The sequence below is a fragment of the Epinephelus moara genome, chromosome 20 (assembly GCF_006386435.1).
Source record: "Epinephelus moara isolate mb chromosome 20, YSFRI_EMoa_1.0, whole genome shotgun sequence".
NCBI lineage: Eukaryota > Metazoa > Chordata > Actinopteri > Perciformes > Serranidae > Epinephelus > Epinephelus moara.
Window position 1 is genome coordinate 14,854,022 of NC_065525.1, and position 21,834 is coordinate 14,875,855.

Consider the following 21,834-nt stretch of genomic DNA (forward strand, 5'->3'; position numbering starts at 1 on the left):
TGTACGACATCTATTGCACGTCTGTCCGTCCTGGAAGAGGGATCCCTCCTCAGTTGCTCTTCCTGAGGTTTCTACCGTTTTTTTTCCCCGTTAAAGGGGTTTTTTTGGGGAGTTTTTCCTTATCCGCTGCGAGGGTCATAAGGACAGAGGGATGTCGTATGCTGTAAAGCCCTGTGAGGNAGAGGGATCCCTCCTCAGTTGCTCTTCCTGAGGTTTCTACCGTTTTTTTTCCCCGTTAAAGGGGTTTTTTTGGGGAGTTTTTCCTTATCCGCTGCGAGGGTCATAAGGACAGAGGGATGTCGTATGCTGTAAAGCCCTGTGAGGCAAATTGTGATTTGTGATATTGGGCTTTATAAATAAAATTGATTGATTGATTGATTGATTGACAAGTACAATTTTTTGGATCCTTCATATCCTTTCACTTCATGCAAAACCTGTTTCTCATTAAAGATCAACTAGATTAAATTACTCTCCATACTGTAGGCTATGTTGAAATATGTTTTGGTAATTTCCCCATATTATAATAACAAAGATGATTATCACGGAAGACGTTCAACAAGTTTTACTCAACAGATAAAAAATATGGAAGTAGCCCCGATGCTTTCATGGGAAAAAAAGTTACCGCCCTGTCGCAAAGAACTTCACAAATTAATTTTGAGTTATGAGATTAATAGGCTGTGATGTTAAAATCTGCATGAAAGAAAACATGTTATCATTTAAAGTGTTTCTTCTATAACTTTCTGGAAGCATATCCAAATCAGACACGTGCTAGTCCTCGTTTTGGGGAAAGGTATCCCACCTCAAAAGTCAAATCTTCTCTCTCAGATTATAAAGATAATGGGCTTGGGACATGACAGTTTCTGTATGTTAACTTAGAAAGCAGATCTGAACACTGATGTTACAGAAAAAGAATGGGATCATATTTGTGAAAATATTCCAAGGGTATTAAGAGACAAGATACTTAATGGTTTTTATTGGACCCCCTCCAGACTGTTAAAGCTTTAGCTCAGGAATGCTTCTTCTCCTCCTCTGGGAATGTGAATCAGAACTATTATATAAGGGCTCATGAACGTATATAAAACAGTTTTGCCCAGGGCTGTATGTTCTCAGTGGCCCATAAATGACACTTCACTGTGGAGCCAGGGACTTAATTCAGACCAGTATGATGGTGGGGAAGTTAATTATAATGAGAAACTGGAGGAAACCAGGTGAGCCCTCTTTTAAGGAATGGTTCACAGAGTTGGTAAAAGTTGCATTTTATGAACAAATCTCTTTCAGTTGTAAGGACAGGACAAAATACACGTGGCTAAGTGGAGAAACAACTTGGAGTACATTGCTGGTGTGGATGTACCTTGAAGTTAGAAAACTTTAATGAGGTGATGAGGCTGAATCTGGTTCATGTCAAATGTACATCATGTTCCCAAAACTGATTGCCTCTTTAATTGTGAACAGGGAAAAAAAAAGAGACACAACCCTTGCAACAGTGGAAAAGAAATTGTATAATTAGAATTTGATGTGCATGCAACAGAAATGGAACCGAAGAAGAATGAATACTGAAGAGTTTCAGAAAAGAAATGATCAGGAAAGTCGATGTGAAACAACAGCCTGTAACAATCAATCAAACAGGGAAACAAAACTGGACACTAACCTGTCCTCAGATGTATGTTCCTGGGTGAAACTAGCCCTCATCACAGGGAACAGGATAGTGCTGAGACACTGGAAGTCAAAAGTGGATAGCTTCTTTTGAGCAGCTTATTCACAAAGTTAATAATAGTGTAAAGGTTTTCAGATACTTTTGGGGTCCCTATCTGGAAAAGTTTGGTAATGCTGATTAACGTGTCAAAGGATATCTCTGAGTCCTATCCTTGCTCTGTGTGCATTAATGTGTTTATGCTGAGTGGAAGAACATAACACGCAATATGATGAGGTGTAAATGTTACACCACAGCCTGTGCTACACAATGCCAAGAAAAATGTGCATGTCCTTTTCTTTGTTCCTTATTATTTTTTTTAAGTTAAAATGTTGTTTGTACATCTGTAAGGTACTGTCTGTTGTAATGCTGAAAAAGCAAAAAAAAAAAATCATAAAAAAGGGGAAACACAACTTCTACAACTATCACAACTTTTTTTTAAAGGAATAACTGTTTATGTATTGTTATTTACCCATTTTTATATCATTATTTTATTTAGTTATTGTGGGGTGTTTGTTTCCCTCTAGTGTATGTGCATATAGTTGATTTGTTAACACTGTGACATTGTTTATGTAAAAAAATTAAATAAAAAAATATGCAAAAAGTTAAATAAAATATTAATGTAAAAAGGTGTTTCTTCTATGTTTGGCATGTGAGAAAAGTTTTCTTCTAACAAAGAGAAGAAAACTAAGAAGACAGAAGGAGGGAGGAAAGAAGCCTCTAACTTACTTCGTCTTACTTCCGTGTTGGTGTTGCTATGGTTACCAATAATGACTTTGCTAAAGTCCCTCCCTCAAAGTTTGCTCCGTCAGTTCTCAGTCAAATTCCTGCACTACACCACTTCACTTGTAAACACTGAGGTGAACCAAAGCGGATAAAGCCGACACAAACCGAGTCAATGAATTCCTGCCACCTGAATTTTCACCTTTCATTCACCGGTACGTACAATTAACTTACTTTAACAGTTAACTAGTTAGCACGTTAGCTAAACTAACTGACAGTCTGCGCTTTGCTTTGCTGTTAGCTTTACGTCACAACTACTACTAGCTGTTAAAGGGAAGTCCTTCCTAGTTGACGTTAATTCAGTATATGTAGGCTGACGTTAAAAAGCTATATGTACACAATATGCTACTATAGTGTGAAGGCTTTATCTGCCACAGGAGGTTTCGCAGTGAAAGAAAGTGTGGGCACAGGGAAGGAAGTGGACGTTTTATCTTGTTACACGTGTGTTTTGTGAAACTGGAACCTGTCCTCTGTCCTTTACTGTCTATTGTTTTGCTTATCACAAGCCTCCCTTTCTTCTATCTGTATTATGTTTACATATTTCAAGCGTATATGTAGGTTTCTAGACGTTTCTGATGTAACAGTTAAGCAGGCTTGACAGGTGTAACAGGGAAATTACAGTCTCTCACAGACAACCCCCAGCAGCTACAGATGGCGATGGTTGTTGTGATATGTGGAAATGGTCGTGACCTCCCTCCAGGAAGTAACTTTTAACTTGGCGACGTGAAGTTACTTGTTATACCTGAAATACCTCTAGGGTGTCAGACAAATTTGGGTATTCCATGAGTAACTTTGAAACACCATCTCTCGCCAGATTTGTTGTGCTGTGCAGGATTCTTTTGCGTCACAATCCATTACTGCAGGCTGTGAAAAGTAAAAACAAAAAAAATCATTGAAGTTAGGGACCGTCAAAAAAGTGCAACAATATAGGTCCTAGCCTAGATAGAAACTGTTCTACAACATGAACACAACGCATGACAGCTGTCAAAGCAGCTTCATCTTTTATTGTAGCTTTTGAAATATTAGGTAGGCTACTTTTTTTTATCATAGATACTTAAAACCAACTCTTGTATCATCTGGGCACATTTAAACACAATGTTTATTTATTTATTTCTAATAAATCATGCCACATATTTCATCAAGATTTTACTCTGTAGTTTTGCAATTCACTATAAACAACCATTACATTTAATTGCAAAAGACATAGCTTTATTTGTGCCTCTTTAAGACCTGGGCTGGTCAACATCTGTTGTTCTCAAATGGTGTGCCATGATGCAAATCCAGGGTGCTGATGGGATTTTGCGATTACCATACATTATTATTGCAATATTCAACTTGGCCTTTACAAAAAGTTATCAATGAATTCGTAATTGACTGCATCAGTATGTTGTGTGCACCCATTTCCTAATAAAGCAAACTCTACCTAAAAAATGGGATTTAATTTAATTTAAAAAACCTTCACGGGGAACCTATTTGTCGCTGTTTGCACGTGGTAATTGTAAGTGTGTGACACATCACATTATCTTACATTATTTCCCATTCAATGAGGATGTGTTATTGGAGCTTTGACAAACATTTATGTTGTGGTAAGAGTGATAACACACGTTATAGAGGCTATTATGCACAGATATTAATACAGGTGTGCCTTGAGATTTTGGCTTGCCTTTTGGTTTGACTTGGGCAAAAAAAGTTTGTAAACCACTGGTCTACATCATGTCATAGAAGGCTGACATTGTTAATTATGGCCTTTTTTTTAAGTCAAGCCATTGTTGTTGGTAGTGACTTATGCAAGAGTGACGTTTTTTTTTTTTTTTTAAGTCAGTGCAAAAGAAACAAAAGAAGCGTCTTGTGGAGAAACCTGTTGTGGTCACAACGACAGACCACAGCCTACATTTGTCTCTCTGTAGTCCTGACCACAGTGTCAGTGTGTGCTTAAAATGTAGACAAGCATAACTCATGTCTATCAAACAGACTGAATCTCCTGTGCATCTATTCTGGTGAATGTAGTGACTATTTAAGACTGTAGCTGCACAGTCATCTGTCAGCCTGACAGATTGAACTGTTCCAGGAGTTGTCAGGCTTTTATTAGTTCCTTTGTGTTGCTTTAAACACAGTTTAAATTTCTGTTTGAACTTATATTGCTTCGTCAGCATTATGTGCTGTAGCTCTAACAGCTGTTCATGTCAAAGCCTAAACTAGATAAGGCTAACTGTATGCAAAGCAGTAAGCTCCAGCCTTTAGAAGTTGGATCCTAGGAAAATGACAAATGGTACAAATATTTTTGTATTCCCTAGATTTATAATTGAGTTATTGATTTATTTATTTAGTGAAGTGCGACAAGGCAGTTCAGTGTTAAATTAGGTGCCAGATGTGGTTAAAAGTCTTTCCGTTTCATATCTGTGTGGAAGAATGTACACTGGCAAAAGCCCTCTGAGTGTTTATCTTGTCTGATATCCTTCTACTGTAGTCCTAGGTCACTGACCACCTGTCTAAATACACTTTACAAGTTTTAACAAAGGAGCCGTAAACCTCTCTGTGGCTTCTGGCCAATAGAACAGTCTGTGAAGATTAGACAATATTATGTATAATCGTGTGCCAGAGCACAAAAACACTACATCACTCTTTCCAAACACCCATTCACTTTTAGTTCCCTTTCTTATTTCCTCTGTCATGCTTAAGCGTTGTTGCTCACTGTGGGTTGGTGACTTTCCTCATGAGGGTTGTCATGCGTGGCAAGATGTTGCTCAGTGTTTTAGCTCAAACTTACGAGCATGACATATTCAGAAATAGCAAGTATTTCTTAAAGAAAATTTGTAAAAGATAATAACAAGTTCTCACACTTTTTAAGTACCTCTTTGAAACCATGCTTTTTTTTTTAGAAACATATAGATATTTTTAGATGTTTATTTTGTTATTAAGATCTGGTATATCTTCATATAAATAAATAGAAGATACGAACAGTAAAATCAATTTAAATTTAACTACTACTACTAAAATTGTAAGGTGTGTATGTCTTGTGTCTTTGACCCTGCCTCTCCTCTGCCCTTCTACCTGCCTACATGCATGTCTCTTTACTTCCTGTCTGTTTGACTTATGCCAGTCCCTCGTGTCTACATTTGCGTGGGTCAACACACACTCTCTGATGCTCTTGCTCATGAATCGACTGTGCCAACTCACGGTGCACAGCAGCCTCCAGAAGCCAGTCTTCCAAACCAGCGCACATGTAGTTCCACCATGAAACCCACCGCTAAGTGAGTTATATCAGTCAATATTTCCAGGAAGACAAGACCCTCCTCGTCATACCACAACTTTCCTTTCAGTTTTGGGTTTACTTGTCAGATGACATTAGTCTCAACAAGGCCCATCGCCCCTGAAGTAAAGGAAAAGAGCAGCAGATGTACAGCACACCGTGGGTCATGTTTAACATTGTGTGACTAAATGTAAATCAGACTGATAATGTGTGTGCGAGACGGCAAAAGGGCAAGACAGAACATTAATGAACATACAGGTTTACATAATGGCACTCACTGGCTGTTTTTGTAATGTGAAAGTACAATTACCAGGATAACTAATTAAAACTGAATCAAAGTGCCCTTCTTAGGCACAAATGCACTAATCAAATTCTCTTAAGTCTGTTTATTTAATGCATGTTTATTTGAGTTATTTATATTTTTTAACAGTTATTAGAGCTCAAACTGAAGACTCTCTCTCCTGTCTCCCTCCTAGGTTTCATCGACTAATTAAAGAGGCGGTTGCTAAGAGATGACAATCTGTGACATTGGTTGGAGCCTCTGATGTAGAGCAGCCTGAAGCTCGACTTCTCCACGATCTCTTTCCTCCACACCTCTGTCTGTAACGCGGCTCATGTGAAGGACGCACTCATATCAACAGACTCACAGATACCATGGCAGCTTTTACTGCTCCTTGTGCCACCAACAACGCCACGACCACCACGGTGGCCCGAACTGCATGGCAAAGGCAAGGAGGCAGCGACGAGGTGGATAAAAGTGAGAATGGGGACGTGGGACAAAACACTATCGTGGAGAAGACCCATGAGTTCTTCCAGATGTGTGACATCGAGAGCAAGGGCTTCATCACCCGACGTGACATGCAGGTGAGGTTGACTGACCTCTAATGTTTTAAAGTTTTGTAAGGACTCACCCTTCTTGCATGAACTTAGTTAAAATGATTCAGTGATTTAAAGCTAGGGGGTTTTCTGCCACAGAAAATGATAGAAACACTTTGTTACTAACTTATAATTACTTTTGGAGACACAGCCAATGCTGCGATTTTTAGCATCCACAGTTTACAGGGCATCGTAATACTTTTGAGAAAAAAACTCCTCATTCATCCAGAATGAGCATAAAATGCAGGGACACTGTGCACTCATTAATGATGCTAAACAGACGCAGAGAGGACACATGCACCTTATTCAAAGCGGCATAAAAGAGACTGAGACACGTGGAAGCTTTGTCATGACACTCCTACACTCACATTATTGTGCAGATTCACTTGCCCCTCGGATATTCATCCCTGCCATGGGTAATCCTTTGATGAAGCACTTGTAGCCTCTCGCTCTGAGGAGCATAAATACACAGAGAGGAAGGCTTTGATCCCGTGTTTATGATAATGGATTGGAAATTAGATGGCGAGCAGGACAGCGGTCCGGTCCTTCTCACTTCTATTCTGTACTTAAAAGCAGCACTTGTTGCTGTTAGTTATATTTGTTTTACACTTTCCAATACTCCTGTCAAAGGTTGCAGATGATCTAACAAGCTAAATGAGAGGTACTGATGATATTTATGTGCACTCTTGATCACTATTTTGTTTCACACTGTGACCACTGATGTGCTGTTCTACTGCTTGCTGACATAAGGGATATGTTCTGCCCAGATAACACACTTTACAAGAACAGCTGATGATCCTACGCAGATGCTACCCGTTCCCCGTCCCTCCCCTAGATTGTATGGGGTTGCCTCTGTCAACATTTGCAGCAGAGTAAACAGGGCATAAAAACCCAAGCTGCTTACAGAGGTGTGGCTGTGTTGGCTTTTGTTGGAAATGATCCAGTGGTTACTGTCATGGTCAGGAGGTTTTTTGTCACACTCTCACGTCCCTTCTTGGATTAACCCTTTGGTCGAGGGGCAGCTGCTACTCCTCCTCCTCCCCTTTCAAATAGTAGCTCAATCTACCTAGAATATTCCTTTAACAGTCTCACTTGAGCCAACATCTGTTCCTGTGGAGCTACCCAGTGGTCAATCATTGAAGACTGTAGCTGCTCTGAGAAGATCCCAGGTGTTCATGTGTTTAACTGTATGAGTGTGAAGCACTGAGTTGCTGAAAATGAAGTGTGTCCATTAGATGTTTTCTGGTTAGCAGAATAATGAGAAAGAGGCTGTTTGGAATATAACTCACATCTGGTGCTATTAGGGCCAATTTAGTCTAATATTGACTGGTAAAAATATCTGGGAAGGAACCACCAACTGTTCCGTTACACACGACAGCCGCTGCACTAATGACTGTCCTTATAAATCTCAAGTAGCAGTTGTTATAGCTACAGAATTGTTAATGTCCTTGAGGCTTTGTTCATGCCAATAGCAGCTGTGTTTTGTGTCTTTTTAAATAGAGGCTGAACCGCGAGCTCCCTCTCAGTGCAGAGGAGTTGGAAAATGTATTTGATACCCTTGATTCTGACGGCAATGGATTCCTCACCCTGGACGAGTTCTCCTCCGGCTTTAGTACGTTTTCAGTCTGTTTCTACTTAAAATGATGCTACTATCAGTTATCAGTTGTAGGTGAAGTCTGGTGTTTTGAATGTGCGCTCAACCTCTTGATTTTTTTCTAGGTGAGTTTTTATTCGGTCAGAAGATTTCTGTAGAGGAGGGCATGGAGGAGAAGAACTCCTGTAAGAGCCCGGCTGAGGTCCTGTACCAGAGCCAGTGGGATGAGAGCCTGGCAAGAGGAGATGAGGAGGAAGAGGAGAAACACTTCAGCATGCTTATGGAGAGCCTCGGAGCCAACCATGTCTTTGAGGAGTGAGTACTGTACCGTGTGTTCTTGTGTTTACAGCATGTTGTCAGGTCTACGTCATATCTTTGCACACATTGTCGACGTCTGCTTTGAGTCTACACTACATTTTAAGTGACTTAGCCTGAGACTGTAATCAGCTGTGCAAACTAAACAAGAGTTGGAAGTTTCCACTCTGAAGCAAAGCTGTTCCTGAGCTCCCTCTCTGAGCAGTTTGTGCTCCCCCTCTCTGACCAATTGAATGTTCAAATCCGTTTAATGTAATAAGATACGATATTTAAAAGCATTCGCAAACGTATCTGAATCATTTGATACAATATTCAAAGGTCATTAATAACTCTAGTTGAGGTCTGTTTAGACATTGCTTTGTTAGACTGAAAGATATACTTGATAATGACAGGATCTTGTGAAATGCATGACTAGACTCACCTTTAGCAAACAACTCCAGCTCAATAAAAGTAAACAGTAGTGGAGGTGGATGCCAGATTTACACATCCTATTGGCTTCCGCCTACCCGGTTAGCTCCAGTTGACATTTTATATTAGTTCAGTTTGTGCAGCGCTAACTGATATTGATGTTTGCAGGAGATTAAGTGTTTGTAACTGTTGAAAAGTCTTTCAAAGATTTGTTTGACTTTCTGTACCTTATCAGAGTTAACAGGCACATTACATTGTTGCATATGGAAACATAATTATATACTTTTTACCTTTCTGTCATCACACAGTTTTGATTGTCTCACAGCTGATTTTAAGGCAAATGGCAATACATGAATCATTGTTTATACTCAGTATTTTGGTGTTTTGTCAGTGCATTAGCTGCAAACTCTGGAACACACAAAAGCATTCAAACTTTCTGACTTTTTGCTGCAATAATACATTTATTTTTTCAAGGCAAAAAACATCATGTCCTTTTAAAAACCACAATAATCTAGTCGCTGAGCTGCTGCCTGTATGTTATTGTGTCGGATTGTTGCTGTGCTGGAATTTTAACCCACGTCCTTGAAACAGTTTTTCTATTAGCTTTCTAAAAAAGAATAATGAATTTCTCATGAAACCTCATGACAAACACTGCAAATGTTATTAAAGAAATTGACTTTGATGCTGTACCCTTTAACCCAGGGGTGTCAAATATACGGCCCAGGGGCCAGAACCGGCCCACCAAAGGGTCCAATCCAGCCCTCACGATGACTTGGCACACCTAATGATGATGCACATGTGAAAGCTGAGATGTTTCAGGAGATATTTAAAAAACAGTGAATACTTTCTGTGGTCATATTTAAAAATATTTAACATGGTGCAAAATATTGTCAACCAGCAGCTTCAGTACAAAAGGATCTGTATCCAACTTCTGTCTTAAAACAATATGGGTGGAACCGTACTGCTGAGGCACTGACAAAACTTCAGGTTGTAAATGATTTGTAGGGCAGCTCATGACTTAAGCTACCTCTTCAATAGCTTCCACTTTGATGGAAAATTATGAAAAACGTCACATGTAATGAAAGTGAGTAGTAGACTGACTGAATGTGGAAAAACTGAGACATACTGTTGAATTTGCACATAATTGTTCTTATGATATCGTTGGCTGTCTTTTGGAAATGGATCAACATTTTTAGAATGATTTTCTTTACACTAAAAAAAGGAAAAATCTGAACGGGATGTCTTTATAGGTTATTATGCAGTGATTTTACCAGTTCGGCCCACTTGAGATCAAATTGGGCTGTATGCAGCCCCTGAACTAAAATGAGTTTGACACCCCTGCTTTAACCCATGTTTCTCTTCTTTCTGTGCCATCAGTCGTGCTGAGGTACGCAGTTTGTGGGCGCAGCTGCGTCGGGATGAACCTCACCTTTTATCCAATTTTGAGGACTTCCTGGCCAGAGTGACATCCCAGATCAAAGACGCCAACCAAGAGAAGAGGGAGATGGAGAGCGCTCTCAAGAGGTCAGGGGCATCTTCATTTGGGCCTATCAATGCGGTCATTCAAAACTATACTAAACTTCATGAGTTAAGTATAGTATTACTGTAGTTCGGAGATGTAATATATTCACTTTAAAAAAACGACACCAATCACTCTTCTCCTTTAGTCACTTAGACACAAAAGCACGGGAAAATAGGGTTCAGGTTGAGAAATACCAAAGTTCCCTTTTAAGCTTTAGAGCCTGCTATGGCTTTTAATGTTGTAAGAATCCCAAAATATTTACAAGTTGATAGTGACATGCAATTTTTTTTAATTAGATTACTATCTAGTACAGGTTACTATCTCGGTAATTCAGAGAAACAAAGGCAGATTTTTTTAAACTTTTTTTTTTTTTTTTTTGCAGAATCTTGAGATAATAATAATCTCGTTAATTAGAAAAAACAGAACAAATAATTCTATTTTTTAAGTGAATGCATCATGCTTCCCTTTTGAAGTATTTTAATCAAGGCAGTTGTTTCAGGTTAACTCTTTGAGGTACACACTGTACCAGCATGTCACTGCATCTGCATTTCATCCACACAGGAAAGCAGCAACACATGATGATGAGATCAAGCGCCTATATGAGGAAATGGAGCAGCAAATAAAAAATGAAAAAGACAGGATTGTTCTGCAGGTACAAACCTATGATATAAAACAAGTTTTTCCTTTTTGTTGCAAAATCTATCTTAAATACTGTACATATTCTTCTTTCCTCATCACCCTGGCACTTTGTCCTCCTGCCCTCGTCTGTTATCCCTGTACTAAAGGACTATGAGCGCTATCTGTCTCGTAGTCACGACCTGGAGCTGCAGCTGTCTGCTAAGGAGAAAGAGCTGGAACAGATCTTTCAGAAACAGAGAAGGGTAAGTGAGAGATAGCAATAATATTTCACACACAGACACAGACACACAGACACACAGACACACACACACACACGCACATATTTTCTCACTTTAATTATCCCATAGGGAAATTCAACTGACAGAGTAACAACACATATGAGACACATTAAACAAGATGACAGATAACAGAATGCTGTAAATAAGCTAATAAAGTGATTTAGTACCATAAACACGCCTATTAAAGTATCATCATATAACACAATGACAGATCTCTGTACCCAGTGCCTCACACAGTTTCTCACATGTTCATGCTCCATAACTCACAATTTTTCAAGTACATAATATTCATAAGAACTGGAGGTATTTAGTGATGCTGAATTTCGCCATGTGAGGTTTATTCTCCAGACTGTGACCTAGGCTGGGTGGTATTTTAATACCATCAAAAATATAGAGCTCCTCTTTCTATTAAGCTGATTCAGAGATGCTGTTTTGAACCAATGTAGTGTAGTGCGCAGCACCCACAACTAGAGGTCAGATTAAACTGGTGGAAGAGGCAGCTGAGCTGAGGAAGATGGTGACAGCGAGTGGTGGGGATACTGTTACAGGACTAATTTAAAAATAAAATATACATTTGCCCCAGTTTTGGAGTATTACCACCTATAACTTTATCTCGAGATATTTTTTCTTCCAGCTACAAAAACTTTATCTAGAAACAGAAAGGTATGAATGCCAAAACATACTCATTACCACAGTCCAACGGTTGCCATAGAGCAGATTTGCATAGCAGCATTAACCTCCTTTTAACACTCAGTTTTATGGAGTTGTTATGTTGTTGGTTTTATCGAACACAATCTAATCGATGCTCCTCTAGTGAGCCTCTCCCGCAGCAGCAACAGCAGCTTGTCTTGATAGATACTGTTAGATGTTAACAGATTCTGTCACACCTCCGTTTACACTCTTGCACTCAGGCTCTTCAGGGTAATTAGTGAACTGCAATTAATTCTGGTCACACCAACGAGGACTTTTCTTCTTTTCACAGCTTCTTATCACCTCTAATTAATAACTCAGCTGTTTCAAAGAACAGTCAAAGCATCTGTATCTGTTAGTGGAATTCATGGTACAAATGCAGTTTGTCAGACAATATTTAGCAGCTGTTTGAAGGTATTGTGTCGTCACATTATGCTGTCTCCTCATGTTCATCCTGTGACTATAGGCTAAAAAGGTCACTGTACATTTAACAGCCATGCATTTAGCTGGAGTATATTGCGTGAGTTTATACCACTAGGAGTCACTAAAGTCACATATTTCTATCTTCCCACATACAGTACAGTGTTACAGATTGTATTTTTGTGGATGTGATCAAAGAGGGACTTCAACATGTCACATGTGAATAACACTGGCTGTATGGAATGATACACATGATTCAATTACATTTAATCAAAGTCACTACTCCACCAATAAATGGGCCCACATGACACACGTTATCAAAAGCAAAAAGATCAAAGAATATCATTACTCTGCTCGTTTCTTCTTTGTGACCCATGATCTTTTACCAGTTGGAGCATCAGTGCCAGGAACTGCACAGTGAGCAACATGTGACCAAGGTGGAGAACGTGAAGCTGAAGCACACGAATGACGAGTTAGCACGGGAGCTGGACCACACCAGCCAGGAGCTGATCTTGGCACAGGAACAGCTGAGTCTGCTGCAGGAGCAGTCCACACGGCTTCACGAGGAGAAGGAGATGTGAGTTGTAGCTATTACTACTTACTCAGGCTTCTTTATAACTCCTGCCCTGATTATTTGGCCTCGCAATTTCTTATTTCTTGCTCATTGGTCAGAATAAAATCATGTGGCACAAGGCAGTAAAACACACCAACATGATACATACCTTATACACAATTCATACTGTCAATAGAGTCCACTGATGTTTATTCTTATACACTGCCCATCTGCTTTGTTTTATAAAGACGAGTTTTATTTTCCAAATGCTGTGATGCTGCATCTTGAAGAGAGTAGACAGGAAAAGACAAGATGTCACTGTCACACCCTCTCTCGAGCCCATCAACTCATTTTGCCTTTCTGTGCTCTGGGTCATATTTTCTCCCTAGTTTTTAATAAAGTGTAGCCACAGCATACACTGTGTCTGTCTGCTCACAGAGTATTTGTAATAAAGGATGCATTGTTGTTCAACACAGTGAAATATACAGACTGACGGAGGGACTGCAGCGCGAGCGAGCGAGCCTCCTCAAACAACTGGACCTTTTGAGGTATGGATCTAGAAGGCGCAGCTGTACTGGCCCCACTTAAGACAACACAAAACCCAATACAGAGACGTGATATGCATATTTATATTGTGTTTTGAAATCATTAGGCATTTAATAATTAAGCCTAATGATTTGAGCCATTGAGCAAAGGTCACTCTTGTAGCCTTGTCTAGTCGACAACTGAGTCAGTGCTTATAGTGTAAAAAGTGTTTTTGTTTTTTTTTATTAATTTGTCTATTTGCACATCTGTTGTGTCGCTGTGCTCACTAGTGTAATGATCACAGTACACAGCAAGACTGATTGGTTTTTGAGTTTCAAAACATACCTAGGTTGAATCCTTGTGAAGCATGTTGGCTCCTTTTCACAAATTTCGAGCTAAACAGTGAATAAGCCACAGGGATTTCTACCTTGGAGCTGCTTGTTCTGCAACTTTCTGTCAGCCAGCAATTAAAGCTCCTGGTTCAAGGATTCAAGCTAGAGCCTGCTAGTCTTTCCTCAGCTGATATATTGTAATGAGCTAAGGGAAGACTTTTACCATATACCTTGGGGAAAGCAGGATGCTCCAGAACCATCATGGTTGACATATTGTCAATAGAAAACAGTATATTAAACAAGGCTAGGCATTCAAATTAACATTGACTTTGGAGAGTATTAAATAGTTGAATCTTATGAAAAAACTTTAGATTATCACTCTCTTTTCAAAATAGTCATTCATTTTTCCTTTGTTTTATGCATGCAGGGAAATGAACAAACATTTACGGGATGAAAAGGACATATCCTATCAGGTATGAGCTGCTGTTATTAAAGTGGAATTTATACCCTGTTTTATTGATATGCCCCCTGTCAGTCCTCTTTTTAATGCTTAGAGGGTTAGAAAAAAACATGTGACAATCAGAGCCCAGAATAGCACCCTAAAATTTAGATGGAATCGTGAATCTCATGCTGCAAAATGAATGAAAACGTCATATTTTATTTCTGCAGAGTTCTAAAAAAATACCAAGTCTGAAGCAGAGGCCTTCAATCAATGCTGTGAAACACACAAGTTCAAATATCTTCAGAAGGTAAACCATCATCAAGCGGTGCATTCTAATTTAACTTTGTTGTGTCAAATGGATCACAAGCCACAGTTTGTACAGTATATGTTCTGTTGTTGTCATCAAGTGTTGGATCTGTGTTGTGTCCATTAGCACTCTGGTGTGGGCTGTAATGTTACCCTCTATCTGCAGTGAGGATGAAGAGGAGCTGACCACCAGCTCAATGAGGCACAACCTCGCCAACGTATCACGCCAGTCCTCTTGCACAGCAGCAGCAAGAGGGCACCTGCAGAGGATCATCTCCATCGAGGAAGACCACCTGCCACACTTACTCCAGACTAACTATCAGGCTCAGACTCCACTCCAGGAGTGTAGTGAAGGAGAGGAGGCCTCAGACAATGAGGAGAATATAGACTTGGTGATGAGTGATATTTATCCAAGCACGTCTTCTGCCCAGCAGCAACAGTCGAACGGAGACGTGGAGAAAAGGGAAGCCCCCACGTCTCCGAGGGGTCAGCCTGTTGGCAAGGAGACCAGCATGAATGTAAGTAAGAACTGACATATATTTCTTCTTTTCCATGCCAGGTAATACATACAGGGAGGAGATATATAAAATTTCTCTGTGATGTGGCACCACTATGTATGACCCTGTTGTAGCCTCCCTCACAAACCAATTGTTTAAAGTCAGATCCCATATCCTTTTTTAATCCTGTGCTACCATACTTCCTGTTTCTCCAGGAGGAAGGTGGTCCCTTGGCTCCTGACCGCCTCTTCAAGATCATCCTGGTTGGGAACTCTAGCGTAGGAAAGACCTCCCTCCTTCGGCGGTTTTGCGACGGCGCCTTCCACCCTGGCACTTCTGCCACTGTTGGTGCGTACTGTACAGTGCAAACACACCCTTGTTAGTTCCTGTGAGCAAAGGCAACAAAAACACCCAGCAATGTTGTTGACTTCAGGCTCTGTATGTCTGTGCTTACAAAGCACTTGAATGTCACACTGGTGATTTTTTTTCACAGTTAGACTGAGTACAGCAGTGTCAGCAGTGAAAGGACAGGCTGTAAGACAGAATATAGACCTGTGCTGTGGCTAGATAATCTGCTTAGCCTGTATGCTGTGGTCCCTTAATTATTACACAGTATGACACAATAATACAATTGAAAGCATAAAACTGTGTATTTAATTATAACGATAATTTGTGTATAGTATGATATGTTGTCCTGTGCAGAGTCTCAGGGAACAGCTCACCAGCTGAGCTCTAATACATTGTTACCTGTCTGGGATCTAATAAAACGCGGAGGGAGACACTCTCTAGGTCAACGTAAGAAATCCTCTTGAACATAAAAGCATCAGGTTTTGGTCTTCCAAACTTCATCATAGTGAAATATTTGGTTTACAGCACATTTATTTGGTTTGGCCTGTGCAGAATATAAATCTTCAAACTTTATTCTCTAAAGCTGTCGGAGGATTTCGTTCTGATAAAGATAAAATACAAGTGCTAGAGGGCTGCTGTCAAGGTGCCTCAGTTACGCCTCTGAAATTCTATTATGCGTTAATATTTATAAAGTTTGGTAGTCGCACAGTAGAGAGAACCTCAGGGTTTTCTTCAAGTAAAAATGTCCAGCTTCAATGTTGCAGCTTCTACCATTAATCTGAGCATTATTTATCCTATATAAACATAACCACATTTAATGTTTTACCTTAAAATGCAGGTATATGTATAAATTTGCTCATAGGTACATATGGATACATTCATCTATCCTGTGTTGTTGGAACAGTATACAGCAAACCATAATAAAACTCAATTCTTGTCTTGTCTGCATGTGCAGGTATAGATTACAGTGTAAAGACAATAGCTGTGGACAACAGCCAGGTGGCACTGCAGATGTGGGATACAGCAGGACAGGAGAGGTGAGGCATCCGCACATGAAGTGAAGGAAAAGAGATGATCACATTCAGCTGTGGCATTTTGATGAGGTCACTGTGTTCTTGAATTCTTAGACGTTACACTGAGTCAGTTTTCCTGTACAAATTGAAAAAAGTGTTTTGAACTTATTGCACTTCATCTAGTTCTCATTTTAAAACATTATTTCCTGTATATTTTGCAAGTTGGGCAAATGCAGGTGCAGCCAAGAGGGAGTTTTCAGGGATTTCTGAGGTACCAGAAAACACAACACTTCCTCTTTTCTTCTACTCCTTCCTCCTCCTGCAGGTATCGCAGCATCACCAAACAATTCTTTCGCAAGGCTGATGGTGTGGTTGTGATGTATGACATCACAGCCGAGCAGAGCTTCACAGCTGTCAGACAGTGGCTGACGAGCGTAAAGGTAAGACAGTAACGTTCACCCTGTGCTGCGTACAGTCTTCACAGAGACACCAGAACGGAATGTTTTGGTTTTACTTTGTGTTTCTGTGCAGTTGTTGCTCTATTTGAAATCCGTACAGCACATTGAAAAGAAACACAGTGGGTATATATATTGAATATATATTCCACTTTATAATAATGTAGAAGATAGAGGACAACGAAAGGTTAGCTGGTGAATTTGTTTTACAGCATTGCCTCTACAGTACACAGCACTGGCTGGTTTCTCACAAGGGAGCCAGCAGAAACCCGAAAGCTGGTGGCCTAGTCTTTAAACTGCAAAGCACTCTTTTAAGATTTGTCTCTTTGTTTCTGTATTCTTTGATTTTCCTCTTTCACAGGAAGGTGCAGGCGAGGACATCCCCATCATGCTCTTGGGAAACAAAACAGACAAGGAGATTGAGAGACAAGTTCAGAAAGGAGTGGGCGAAAGACTAGCCAAGGTCTGTTCATGTGTTTTTTCCCCTAAGCTCAAGGTCTTCAGTGGATAAACCGGTACTGGGTCGTCAGACAGCTATAACAAAGTGGTGCTATTTTTTTTTTTTTTAGCTTTGATAAATGAAAGAAACATGATGACAGAATAGAAGAGAGTTTCATGTGGAAGTGACTCCAGTGTGATTCCGAGGTCATTTTTTCCTCCTCTAATCTCCGTCATGTCAAGTAGTTTGTATAGTGACAGGAAAGAACCATGTGAGCTAATAATGTTACATGAGAAATATATTTTTTTCTTTGTGCTTTTTGCAGCTATTAGTACAGAATTGACTTAAAGGAATACTCCACCCCCAAAATAAACATTTGTTTATCAGTTACTCACCCCATGTTACTTTTAATTCATTAAGAAAACTTTGTTTTTCTTTCATGCCTCCACAGTGAACGAAGAATCCAAAAAACAAAGAAAATTCTCACACAACTTTTGCAGTATAATTTAAACTGTCATGATGTTTTCTGCTACCCTTTTTTACTATCATTTCCTGTTAGCCTATAACTTGGGCCATGTTGATAACGAGCACCCCCATCTCAGGGCTGTTTGGTCTCAGGGGGCCCCAAAACCCCTTTTTTGGGACATATTTCTGGTGAAATTATTAAAATGCAAATATAAGGGCACTACGATGGCATAAATAGTCATACAAGTATGACATTTGGCAAGGAGTATCCTGACACAAAGGGGTAAGTAGCCAAATGAGATTCTGGGGCTTGCTGCCATTTTATTTCAAAATATCACACACAATATCCCCCCCAAAAAAAACAAAAAAAATAACTGTCCGTTTGACAAATTCCCATCAAAAGTGATTATTTTTCATCACTTTGTGTTTAATATCAGTGCTTCACTTGTACGTAGAAAACTTCCCAAGTTGACAAGCTTCAATTTGAGCCCATGTTGAACTTTTTCAAATCAAACCTCAAATCACAGAAAACGGAATTTTCAGTCAATAGCCTACTTAACAGCAATGTGATCCCAGAGGTGTTGAGTTCACCAAACTTTTATGTTAAAAATGTACAGAATGGGACCCCAGCATTTAGAAACTGCGGGATGCTAATTTGAGTATGTTGGGAAATTTGCATAATTAGCATAGATTAGGATAATCACCTATATAGACTATATTTCAGCAACTGCTTGGCCAATTTGGACAGTATTGGAGTGGTTTTGGGGTTACTGGGGATGCTGAATCCATTTCTGACATTTTCAAAAACTCAAAAAAGCTGTTTCAACCAGATGTAGCCATATTTCAGCTCCCGGGGACCAGTCATAGGCTCAGTACTTCCCAAACACATGCATTTTGGCTAAAACGTTACTGTTTAAAACACTTCCACACAAAAACTGCAGGCGTGCTACTCGTCCATGTGGAAGACTGTTTATGTGGATTTGTTTTAGACCGTAAGGTTTAAGTGACAATGCATGTGTGTGGGAAGTTCTGAGGATATGGCTGGGTAAATTGGATTATACTGCACGAGTTGTATGTTGCTTTTGTTGACTTCAATTCATCCTGATTCTTCGTCCACTGTGGAGGTATGCAAGAAAAACAATGCTTATTCACAAACACAGATCATTGGGGGGGTTGAATTACTCCTTTAAATGTTTTTGATCAGCTTACAGTGATCACTGTGCAACAAGTAAAATAATGTCTGCCTCTATTTCAGGACTGCCAAATGATCTTCTATGAGTGCAGCGCATACTCTGGACACAACGTGGTGGAGTCTATGATCCATTTAGCCAGGTGAGCTCAAGTAAAGGCCTTTGTGCTTGAGTTTATGCAACAGGAAACAAAGACCAATTGTGTTTGACTAAATATGGAGCAACTGTCTGCTTGCACAGCTTCCACAGTGAGATTATCTCTGTACTGAAGTAAGGCCTGTGATAGAGAGCCAATTGTTTCATTTGTTCTGTGTTGGAGGCACAAAGGACTTTTTCTTATCAGCTGGTTCAGGAGAACAGAACACAAAGCAGCACTCACTCCTGAGTGAAAATACCTGGCATTGTTAGTTTCATTGGTGTGAAGTGTTATGTTCAAGTGTTCCTATCATTGTGTAAACCATATTCTGTCTCCTCTGTGTGAGAATGATTTTTTTTTAATCAATTAGAAGTGTACGGTAAACATGTGCTGCAGTTTGCTTCATTTAATCTCTATTACTGCCTGACATTATGGCTCTACTACTGGAGTCGCTCCATGCTGTGACAAAACAGCAAAACAGCATTTATTACACATCAACATGACAAGTAAGCTGGCAGTGTTGCACCCAGGGAGAGCCTACATGCTTCATACAGATCTGAGAGACAGAGCGGAACATGGATGTAGTAGCGATAACAGCTGCAAAGCACATGTACATTATCAGTGTGAATTTGAGCACAAAGGACACGTAGTAGTGTGTTCTGCCAGATCTGGTTCATTTGTTTCTGCGTCACTGTCTCCCTCAGAATTCTGAAAGAACAAGAGGACAGAGAGAAGGAGAAGACGGTCCAGCTGGCCGACGGCCCCTCTGAGAAGAAGAGAACCTGCTGCTAGCAGTTAAAGAGTTAACACATACACAGTAGCACTACCCTTTACTAAGATACACAATGTGATAGCGTGACCACATGTGCCACTGAATGTCAACTGTTTTTCTCGCGGTCTTCCACCCTGTGGCACCTTGTGGCACAACCCAACACCAGAATGAACTGTATATACATTGTCATGTGTCACAGATGTTATTGCACTATTATAAACAGTCTACTCTTTATGTTTACCCAAGTTGTTTGCAGTTTGAAAATAACCTCAAATTGCAATTTTCTGACGAAAAGTTCGAAGGTTCCTTTTGAGGGTTTGAGAGATGAACAACAAATTTAAGTCAAACTGAGACTTTTTTATTTTTTAAATATACAATGTTGTACAGTCTAACTGTGGCACAAAATATTTATTTAGCTTCCAAAGATGCTTTATCTGTCCCATGTGGGCTTTTTACTATATGTATTAATATATTCATTCAGTGTTATGTGTATATTCTTTTAGCTTTTTAGCTTCTTCACCTTTTGTAGACATACACTTGGACACAATAACACAAACAACTGTAAAATTTAATGGGTTATCAAGCAGCCTTGCAGTAAACACTACCTTAGTGAAGCTATTTGTGTTCAGGTTGTGGCGAGACTTTAGGGTGTTAATTTAACTATTTTAGTGGCATGATGCATTACAGGATATTGCATGGGTGTTTCAGTTAATTCACCTGGTGAACAAAATAAAATAAATAAATCCAAATGTCAGCACTCACAAATATCATATATATCAGTCTTTTAATAACCCACAGCAGTATCATAAACGGACGCGTTTCAGTGCTGAAACGCGACATTTGGATTTATTCAGTTTGTGAGTTTTGGGTCGGCACCCTGTGATTTTTCAGACGGTGAGTCGAGCACGTCAATTCTTTTTTTTTGTGAACAAAATAAAATAACCATGTCGCACAGGACAGAAGTGACGTGCTTCTGTCCTTTTCCCAGTGAATTAACGAAAATCATTGTGCAGTTTAAATAAGAAAAAAAAGGAGAATTATAAGCTTCAAATGTAGTATTTGTTGCAGGGCTTTCATATATAACAATATTTTATTTTACAGGCGTTTGTGTTATTTTGGCCTCCACACATTATTATGGTTTTGGTGTTGTTTTTGTTGTAATTGTACTGAAGGTTGTTAGGCTACCTGAGCATTTAGCTCAGTTTAATACAGTTTTATTTCTCCCCTATAGACCACATGAAGTTTAGTGAAGAACTTATTTAATTCATATCACCTTATTATGCCTTGGTGCCAAGTGTTTTATGAAAATGGTGTTATGATAACATGTAAAGTAAGTTATATAATCTACGTGTTATGGGGAAGTTCACATTTCAAAAGGTTGTGGTAAAAAGTTCCTATTTTACTCTTTTGATATTGCACTATGGTCACTAATAGCGCTCCACTACTGCCAGTGTCTTGTACATCACTTTAATGTACATATAAACATGTAAATACATAAAACAAACACATAAATAAATAATCGTTCATGTTGATATTGTTGTAAATGACCTGTTCTTCCTGGTACAATGAAACTAAAATAAGTTACACAGCATCACCCAGTGGACAAGTTTGGACATTGCTGTTTATTCAGTTATTAAGTTGACATGACAATATGTGAAACAACATATTTATTATTTTTGTGGAATTAACATGCCAATTTATTATCATTGTTATAACTTATAAACTATATGGCAAACTAGGTCTGTGTGTAGTTTGAGCAGCTGACTGTCAGAATAAGTTTTCCATAAAGTTGCAACTGGACAGATTCCACAGGTGCGCTTTCAATATGAGTATCTTTATAAATAAATAATGTGACTTATCATGTATAGTTGGTTGTAAGCATAACATAACTTTATA

At 39.4% G+C, this 21,834-nt stretch overlaps 1 protein-coding gene across 1 annotated transcript; it reads left to right on the forward strand.

The window, feature by feature from the left end:
- Positions 1 to 2,501: 2,501 nt before the first annotated feature.
- Positions 2,502 to 21,466, forward strand: cracr2aa (calcium release activated channel regulator 2Aa). Its single transcript, XM_050074214.1, has 18 exons — positions 2,502 to 2,628; positions 6,200 to 6,587; positions 8,100 to 8,211; positions 8,319 to 8,508; positions 10,294 to 10,440; positions 11,000 to 11,090; positions 11,224 to 11,319; positions 12,855 to 13,042; positions 13,495 to 13,566; positions 14,303 to 14,348; positions 14,545 to 14,624; positions 14,790 to 15,141; positions 15,336 to 15,468; positions 16,424 to 16,505; positions 16,807 to 16,921; positions 17,298 to 17,399; positions 19,096 to 19,172; positions 19,871 to 21,466. Exons 2-18 carry the CDS (start codon positions 6,378 to 6,380, stop codon positions 19,956 to 19,958), a joined length of 2,181 nt encoding a protein of 726 aa, XP_049930171.1. The 5' UTR covers positions 2,502 to 2,628; positions 6,200 to 6,377; the 3' UTR covers positions 19,959 to 21,466.
- The last annotated feature ends 368 nt before the right edge of the window (positions 21,467 to 21,834 follow it).

Excerpts from the sequence above, each read along its gene's own strand:
- cracr2aa (XM_050074214.1), top strand. The coding sequence starts at position 6,378 with ATGGCAGCTTTTACTGCTCCTTGTGCCACCAACAACGCCACGACCACC. Across the intron at positions 8,509-10,293 it reads GCCAACCATGTCTTTGAGGA|TCGTGCTGAGGTACGCAGTT; the intron begins GTGAGTACTGTA and ends CTGTGCCATCAG. Across the intron at positions 14,349-14,544 it reads AAAAGGACATATCCTATCAG|AGTTCTAAAAAAATACCAAG; the intron begins GTATGAGCTGCT and ends TTATTTCTGCAG.